General features: G+C 34.5%; 1 protein-coding gene across 1 annotated transcript in view; it reads left to right on the top strand.

The window, feature by feature from the left end:
- Srfbp1 (serum response factor binding protein 1) overlaps positions 1-9,748 on the top strand; it is a 59,843-nt gene that overhangs the window by 40,792 nt on the left and 9,303 nt on the right. The window contains exon 4 of the mRNA XM_023715323.1: positions 2,714-2,785. Coding sequence (XP_023571091.1) covers positions 2,714-2,785 — 72 coding nt within the window. The remainder of the gene's footprint in view (positions 1-2,713; positions 2,786-9,748) is intronic.

Here is a 9,748-nt window from a genome sequence, read left to right as displayed (position 1 = left end):
AATTGGAAATCACACAGCTGAAAGCAATGAATCAACAGCTTCTGAAATAAAACAGCTGCAGAAAGATATAGAAGACCTCAGATTGGAAATGAAAAAATAAATCCCTGAATTGATTTGCATTTTCTCTGTTCAGATCATTTACCCATTTTTAAATCAGATTGTTTGGGGTTTTGCTAATCATTTTTTTAAATGTTCCTTGTATACTTGAGAAGACAGATTTATATTAGGATGTATTATAAATAAATTCTTAAGATAAACTCATCACTTAACTATGAGGATGTGTTTCAAGAAATGTGTTGTTAGTATATTTCAACATTGTAGAGCATACTCACTGAAACTAGGACACCTGTGTTGTCACTATACAATATAATCTTTTGGAATCATTGCCATATGTAACCCATTGTTGACTGAAATATTGTCATATGGCATACAACTTTCTTAGTCACTTTTCTGCTTGCTGGAACAGAATACCAGACACCTGCTGCTTGGCTCACAAGTTTCAGTTGTTGAGCAAGGCTTAAAAGCACAGAAGGGCCTGGCCCTCTGCTGCAACTTTGTATGTGGGAATCTATCCATTTCCTCTGCATTTTCCATCTGATTAAAACACAAGTTTTCAAAGTAGAGATGGATGATTTTCTGGATTTCTGCAGGGTTGTGATTTCACCCTTTTCATTCCTGTGAGATTTTGAGACTTTTTTTTTTGTTTTGTTTTTGTTTTTTTTTTTTTACAAAATTAGATAAAGGTTTGTTGATCTTACTTAAATCTTTCAAAGAACCAATTCTTTAATTTGTTGGTTGAAGAGAAAAAAAATATTGAAAAGTAGAAGAGGTAGAGGAAGGTAGGCCAAATAGACAAAGGATAATTCTGCAGATAGACTCCCCATGTGATCCAAAAGAAACAATTCTCTTGTTGGGGATATAGCTCAGAGGCCTAAGTGCTTGTCTGGCAAGCACAGGGTCCCGAGTTCAATCTCTGATACTGCAAAAGAAAAAGTTCTCTTTCCTCATCACCAGAATGTTCAAAAAAAATTTTTAAGTAAGAAATTTAAATTCATGGGTTCTTAGTATCTTTCTTTGATACACTCTTAAGAAATAAAACTCGTGCTTATTGCTGCCAAACAGGCAAGCAACCTATATAAGCACCACAGAATTTCCTCGTAAACTGTCCTCCAGCCTGACAGGGAAAATGGTGGGAAGAGGCAGCTGTTTACTACCAAGCATGGTGGTTTCTACTTGAAAGTCACATGGGAAAGAATCAAGGGACAGCCTAGAAACAGTTGTTATGAGTAAAAAAGAAAAAAGGAGGGGCTGGTGAGATGGCTCAGTGGTCTAAAGCAACTACTTAGAACAAGCTTAGCAAAGCACAGGGACCGCGGTTCAATCCCCCAGCACCACATGCCAGCCAGCCCCGCCCCCTGGTGGGCTGAGCTGGCCACACATACACACACACACATGCATACATAAGTAAATAAATAAAAATTAAAAAAAAAAAAGAAAGAAAAAAGGACTGGGGCATGCACACCAGTGAGGGAGCTGGGCACAGAGTCCACGTTGTGGCATTATAATCTTATATATTCTTGTATGCTCTTTTTAATGGATTACTTCCCTTTCCATACTTCAATAAAAAATAATAGAAAATAGAAAATAAAAGATTGCATAAGAACTAGGAAAGTAAGGTCATTAAATACTAAAAAAGTTTTTTGAAAATTACAATACAGTTAGTAAAAGAAAATACAGTTAGTAAAGAAAGGAAAGTAAATACAACATAGAGTTTCAGCAATTAGAAAACATGGCAGAATTAAGTGCAAACATCAGGAATACAACTGAATGTGAATTTTTTACTTAGCTTTAGCTCTTAGGAGAAAAAGATGTTCCACTTGTATCAAGAATAAAACTTTGGACCAATGTGGTGATATAGACTTCTAATCCTAGCACTTGGGAGGCTGAGGCAGATTAGTTTTAGGCCCGTTGAGGCTACAAAGTGAGTTCATGGACAGCCTGAACTGTTTAGCGAGACTCTGTCTCAAAAAGATTGAATATGAAAGAGTAAAGCCTAACTCTATGTTGTAAACTATATAAGAGACACAGGTATAGCGTGCAGTCAGGGAGGCAGGGCCTGGGAAGTACATGTCTCCTCCTAAGCTGCTTTGCTCTGCTGCTACTAAAGTTGACTCAAGAAGATACAAAAATTATAAATAAACCGTATCAATCAAAGAAATGCAAGATATAATAAAAAACCTACTAAGAGAGAAAAGCCCTTGCTCGATACACTGCTGAATTCTTGGCAGTTCAAAGCTCTTGTCCTGTACCCTTGACATTTAAAGAGATACTTGAGCTAGGGAGATGGCTCAGTGGAATAAGTGCCTCCTTGGCAAGGGCAAGAGCCTGAGTTCAATCCCTGGTTCCGCCAAAAAAAATAAAACATAAAATAAAGAGATACTTGAGGATAAAGTCCTTGGATTACAGTTGATTTTATTGAGTTTCTTAAAAAAATATGTCTTTGTACATGATTTGTATATTGATTATACAAAAATGAGTACTTAATATTGTTTTGTGTGGTCTTCTCAGTAGCTTGGTAGTTTGTGTGTATTGTTTTTCAAAATTAAAATTTTAATTAATATCAAGTTTCTTAAAGTAAGATCCGGTAAGGAATTTAACTTATAATGACAACCAAAATTAGGCTCATAACTAAAATTTTTGTGGTTTTCCTTAGGAATTGAAACCTGATACAGTAACTAAATCTGCTCTTGGTGATGATATCAACTTTGAAAAAATCTGCAAAAAGGTATGTCTGCAATAGATTGTATTTGTTTTATGAGAAGCTTTTTAATTCTAATGCTTATCTTTTTCGTTAAAGAGAAGACTTATCAAGAAGCCAGTCCCTGTAAATGTATGACTTTTCCCTCACCAAGCTTCAGTATTGCCACTGAAAAATATTTTTTGATAATTTATGAATTTTACTTTGTTGTGATATTGAACTTAACATGATATTTTATATATATCTTAAAATTTAACTTTACTATTTTTAACTGGGAATGTAGTGTTCTCCTTTCCAAAAGTTCTCTTTTTTATAAATTCCTCATTTAATTTCTGGTTTACCTTACCCTGTTTATACTGGAAGAAAATAGAGGTCAAAACAGAATGTAATTAACTAATGATGGCCGCATCACTTGGTGGGCAGCAGGTGGAGGGCTTCTGCCCTGGCCTCTTCGCTGCTATCTCCTCCCCACTGCTTCTCTGTATCTTTGCCAGTGTTGCTGATGCCAGCCCAAGACTGTTTTGATCAAAACAGTTTTTTTCCTCCTATGCTTCTCTGATTCTGCTTTCCCTGATTTTTAGTCTGATTTGCATTTCTTTTTCTTTCTTTCAATTTTATTTTATTTTGAAGAATAAAATCAAAAGAAACAACAAATAGCAGAAACAAAGGCAGAAGTAACATACAGCAATACATAGTTACAGATTTTGAAAAAAAGTATAACTCATTAACAATGGTTGTTGTATTACCTGTTTTTATCAAATCTGTTGCTCCTGATTTGCATTTCTTTCTAACAATCTTTATATGTATATATTTGATGTGCACCATGCATATTGCCAAGAATTAAATGCTTACCTTAAAACTAAGTAAAATTTAGGTGCATTTGGGTGGCTTAAACTTTCTTTGTCACACTACTCATACTTATTTTAGGTCATTGTATTTATTTCCCTAGTTTCACATGCAACCATCTGTATGTGTGTGCAATTAAGAGGGAATTTTCTGTCCTAAGGTATAGCATGTTTAATTACTTACTGTTTTTGGTAGTGTATTTCTTAACATTATTTTATTTATTTATTTATTTTGGTATTTTAGGGAAGGGTCTACAGGATGTTCAGGATCTCACTACTAGATCAGACTCAGTGATTCGCCTGTTTGTAGCCTCCCAAGAGCTGGGATTTTAGGCACACACCACCACACCCAGTCTCAGTTGCCATCTCAGCGAGCCCTGGGGGGGCTGGGCCAGCACTGGCAGGCCAGGTCTGGAGATGGAACCCCTGGTCCCTGTGCCTGCTTGCGGGCGCTTTAATCTGCTGAACTATTTGGCTGGCCCTCTTAATATATTATGATCTTTAGCAGCTGCTTGCCTAGAATTTGTCATGGTGAACATTATTTCCATTCTTTCATTGTTCTTTTTTTTATGATTCTTCTTCCTTAGATGACTGAAGGATATACACGTGGTATGTCCTGGGACCAATAAATTTAGCAATTTATCTACCCTTGAAATAGGATCCAAGGACAGTGTACTTGAGGTTTAATACAAATTTTATCTAAAATTGAATAATACTATCCACTTAAAATAGACCTGAGAAATTGGATAAGATTGAATGTCATTAGGGCTCTGTTTTCAAGAAGAGAAATAATACTAGCTGCAATGTCGACACCGTAAAGCAGTTGCTTTCTCCGGTTGATTCTGCAAAAGTTAGCTTACATTGAAATCTCAGTAGCTTTTAAATGACTGGTTTTATTTACCTAGCCTCTTATAGTAATTTTATATATAATGTCTTACATGGTTATCAAATTAAATTTTCTATAAAAATTTTGTTTCGGTATAAAAGTATATTCATATGTCCTAGCTTTCAATATTTTCTAATGTTTTATCCAATAAAAAATTAGTATGCAGAATATAAGCAAGAATAGTTATTTTCCTTTCTGTAGAAAATACTTCATCAATTTTCAACAAATAATTCAAAAATCCTAGTTAAGTTTATAGTTAAAAATGATTAAGTCTTAAAAATTTTTATTGGGCTGACCAAATAGCTCAGCGGATTAAAGTGCCTGCAAGCAGGTGCAGGGGCAGGGATTCAGTCCCCAAGCCTGCCATGCCTTCACCCCAGCCCCCACCCCCCAGGAACACTGAGACAGCAGTTGAGACTAGGCGTGGTGGTGCGTGCCTGTAATCCCAGCACTTGGGAGGCTGTAAACAGGATGATCACTACAAGTCAGATCTGGTAGTGAGACCCTGAACACTCTGTAGACCCCTTCTCTAAAATACAAAAAAAAAAAAGAAAAGAAAATTTTTGTTAGCTCCAAAATGTCCTTCCTTGCAGTTTGCCACAGTACTTCTGACCCAACAAAATGGACTGTTTCTAGTTACCTTACTAAATGTTTTGAATAATTGTATGTGTTTATTCTTTCCTTTTTTTTAGAATACAAAATAATAAAAAAAAGCATTAGAAACAATACAAAGTTTCATTAAACAAAGTAAGAATTCAACAGTGGTTCCTGTATTGCATGATATTATCTTCAAATTAGTTGTTTAGGTTACCAGATATAAGCCTGTGAAGTTGGTTAAAAAAACAAAATAACAAAGAAGTTACAAGAAATTAAAAAGCAAAAGTAAAAACAAAGAATTAAAAAAAGTTTTAAGCATTAACTGCTCCTTTCCATAGACCAGCAGAAATCGGTAGTACAGTTATCCAAATTCTCCTGCATATATGCACGAGCATATCTTTTTGTCTTTCTTTTGTCCTTTTCCTTATTCCAGTTTTTCCTTCACATTGAACAAATTCTTTCCTTTTACAGTATGTATTGTGCCTTTCAGATTTTATTTACTCTGTCAGCTTCTCACACAAGTGCGACAATACAATGTTTGTACATGTGAGTCTGATTTATTTCATTTACCAATACAATCTCTAGTTGCATCCATTTATGTATAAAAGCCTTAAATTTATCTTTTTTTTATAGCTGAGTAATACTTCATTGTGTAAAAATACCACTTTTTTTTTTTATCAATTTCTCAGTTAATGAGCATTTGGGTCGTTTCTAAGACTTAGCTATGACAAATATGAGTGCACATATATTGCTGTGGTGTGATAATTTCACTTCTTTCGGAAAAATACATAAGAGGGAAATAACTACCTTGAATGGGACCTTGATTCCTAGCTTTTTGAGGAGTCTCCATACTGGTTTCCATAATGGTTGTACCAGCCTATACTCCCACCAACAGTGGAGACAGGTTCCTTTTTCCCCATACCCTCCCCAGCATTTGTTATTGGTTGAACTCTGAATGATAGCCTTTCTTTCTGGTGTAAGATGGTATCTCAGCATTGTTTTAATTTGCATCTCTTGAATGACGAATAATGTTGAACATTTTTTCATATATTTATTTACTTGAGAAATATAATAAATTATATTAATAAAATATATTAATAAATATATATGTTTATTTCTTTATTTGAGAACTGTATGTTCATCTCAGATGCCCATTTTTGGATTGGGTCTTTGATTTGGAGGCTGATTTTTTTTTCAATTCTTTATATGTTCTAGATAAAAGTGTTGTCTGAGGGACAGTTGGCTATAATTTTTTCCCAGTTTGCAGGTTTTCTTTTTATTCTGTTGGTGACTTCCTTTGATGTGCAGGAGCTTTTCAAAAAGATGAGATCCCAGTTGTTGATTCTTTGAAATATGAGCTCCAGAAATGTTTATTCTTGAAGTATAACTTAAGATAAAACCTAAAAGTAAAGCACAATTAATATTGTAAGTACTGGTACTAACATGCTATTTCTCCCAGTTCATTTAGTCATTTTTATCTTAAGCAACATTTCATAGAACTAATAATACACGTAAGAGCTTCGTTCAACTTTGGAGAGAGAGAGAGTGTGTGTGTGTGTGTGTGTGTGTGTGTGTGTGTGTGTGTTTTCAGACTGTTGTTTATATTCAGGGGTACATTTTGAAAATTCTTTGAAAAATGAATTTTAAATGCTTTTATGATAATAAACACCCATATGCCAAAATAAAATTTTCCTTTAAAAGGCAAGGTGTTTTCTACAGTTTGATTTGAAGCTGGAGACATGTGAAAAGCACAGTTTCCTTTAATTTTTTCATGGCAAATGGGTCCATTTTAAATAAGGAAAGTGTTGGTTTCTGTCATACCTCCCAGTGTTGTGAAGGCTTCTTCATGCAGGTGTAAAAGCTGCTTGTTTGTGGAGACTACTTAGCAGCCTTCTAAGGTTCAAAATAAACTTACTTAAATTTAAAACATATCACTGTAATTGTATTCCTTGTGTAGCTCCATAACATTTTCTGTCTCTTAAATGAAATGTGTCCTTTTTACCATGGGCAAGTCATTTGTGCATTTTTCTTGCCCTTTTATTTATAAATTATATGTTTACAGAGAAGTTATTCATCTTGAGAAAAATAATCACATCATAATCGTGGATACTTCTTCTACAGCCCTCTTTTTACCACCCATTTCTAAAACCCTTTTCCCATCTCCACAAAGTCTGTTCTCCCATTTCCTATTCTCTCTCTCTTATTGTGCTCTTTGAAGTATTTCTATTTCTAGCTCTCATTGAAGAGAAATCAAGGATGTTTAATCTTCTGTGTCTGATTCCTGCTATTTACCAGAGTGTCTCAAGGTGTGCCCATTTCCTGCAATTGCTTGTGTACCCCATTTTCTCTATCCGTTCTGTTCATGAACATAAAGGTTACATCAAACATTTAGCTCTTAAGAATTGTAATGCTGAGCCGGGGAGATGGCTTAGTAGGATAAGCGCTTGACCGGCAAACGCAAGGATCTGAGTTCAATCCCCGGTTCCGCCAAAAAAAAAAAAAAAAAAAAAAGAATTGTAATGCTGTACACATAGGTATGTATCTATCATGTTAAGATTTTTTTTTTTTTTTTTGGTACTCCTTCCAGAAGATATAAGAGGTATAGCTGGCTTAAATGGAATTTCAATTTATAGTGCTTTGATTATCATTTCTATCATGGCCAAAAATGTAAACATTTTTTGATGTATTTATTGACCATTTGTACTTTTCAATAGTATCTATTTGTTTAACTCAAGTTTGATTATGTCTTTTATTTCAGGGATCTAATTTTTAAGTTATAGTCACACTGAATAAATGATAGTTTTGTCCTCGTGTATAAGATGATGCCTTTATATGCTAAGGGCTCAGTAAATTTGAAGAGCTGGACATGAGGGAAGAAAAGGGACTAAAAGAGATTGGAGAAAACAAGAAAATGAAATCTTCCATTTTCCCTTGTCCTTGTGAGTTCTTCACTTAGATTAACAGAGCTGCCAGGCATGGTGGTGCTCACCTGTAGTCCCAGCACTCAGGAGACTGAGGCAAGAGGATTGCCATAAGTTTTAAAACAGCCTGCACTACATGGTGAGTTCAGGGTAGTCTGAGCTGCATAGTGATATCCTGTCTCAAAAACCAAAAACGGTGCTGACTAGAAAGATGTAGGTATGGTCTAAATGCAGAGAAGACCCAAACATTACCAAAAGAAGCAATCTTAGTGCACTTGCTTCACAAGCCTATTTAATTTAATGTTTATGTTTTTATTTCCTCCCAAAAACCTTAAAGAAAGCTGTACACAATTTGTAATGTGAAAAAGTGTTGATAGTTGAGTAGTAAGTGAAAGTTAAGATCAGAAGGCAATTTAGAAATAATCTGACTAAATTCAGAGCCTGATCTTATATCTAGCTTTATCTTACTGGCTATGTAATCTGGAAAATTAAGTCTGAATTGGCAGTCGTTTTCATAAATAAATCTTTGGCCTGTATCACCTTTATTAGCCCTTTTTAAAATTTAAACTTAAAAAAAGTTAACTGAAGGATTTTCTAAAAATAAAATTCTTTTAAAATTCCTTTCTTAAGAATAAAATAAATAGCTCTTGGGAGGTTGTGAACAGGCGGATCACTACAAGTCCAATCTAGTAGTGAGACCCTAAACACCTTATAGGCCCTTCCTTAAAATACAAAAATACAAAAATACAAAAAAATAAAACAAATGATGTAGGCATAGTGGCACATGCCCATAACCCCAGCACTTCAGAGGCTGAGACAGCAGGATTGCTGTGAGTTCAAAGACAGCCTGGGCTACATAAGTGCTTTTGGGCCAGCCTGCACTACATTTAGACTCTGCTAATTAATTAATTAATTGATTAATGAAAAATTTAAAATGTTAAATTTTACCGTTTTACTGCAGAATTTTTAAACTTTATTTGATTGCTATAATTTATAAAATTGATATTCTAACACATTAAGAAATGGGCTAGAGAGATAGCTCAGTGGAATAAATGCAAGGTCTTGAGTTTGATCCCTGGTACTGCCCAAAAAAAGACAAAAGAAAAAGGAAAGAAAAGAAATGGATGTGTTAAAATTTTATACTGGTCTTTTTAAGAACGTAAAACTTAGGGCTTGCCAGATAACTCAGCAGACTAAAGAGCCTGCTTAGGCAGAGCGCAGTGGCCGGGGTTCAGCAATTGAGACTGGGTGTGGTGGCTTGCCCTTGTAATCCTAGCACTTGGAAGACTGAAAACAGGAGAATTACTACAAGTCTGATCTGTGTAGTGAGACCCTGTAGACCCTGTACTAAATACATTTTTTTTAAAAATGTAAAATTTACTTCTCAGTATTCACAAAGCATTTATATACATAAGTCAGTAAGTTCTCTGATTTGTACTGTTTTTCCACATTATGATGTATCTCTACTCCTCAGATAAGCAATTTAGACTTGAAAATCAGTAATAGGACATCAGGAACAAATATGAATTAAATAAAATAATTAGCTAAATATAAGAACTTAAAAAGACAGATATATATGAAGGATATGTATATATTTTGCAGTTACTGCTGATGTTTGTGAATGCCTTGATTAAATAATTTTCATTTCAGTGAAAGTTCCAATTCTACATTGTAACTTGTTATATAAATTATATAATTTATTGCACTGTTATAGCCATAGCATTATAATTAATACTGGAGC

Source organism: Octodon degus, unplaced genomic scaffold (assembly GCF_000260255.1).
Source record: "Octodon degus isolate 3935 unplaced genomic scaffold, OctDeg1.0 scaffold00040, whole genome shotgun sequence".
Classification (NCBI taxonomy): domain Eukaryota; kingdom Metazoa; phylum Chordata; class Mammalia; order Rodentia; family Octodontidae; genus Octodon; species Octodon degus.
The sequence above is the reverse complement of the archived record's forward strand: the minus strand, read 5'-3'. Positions and strand labels throughout refer to the sequence as shown.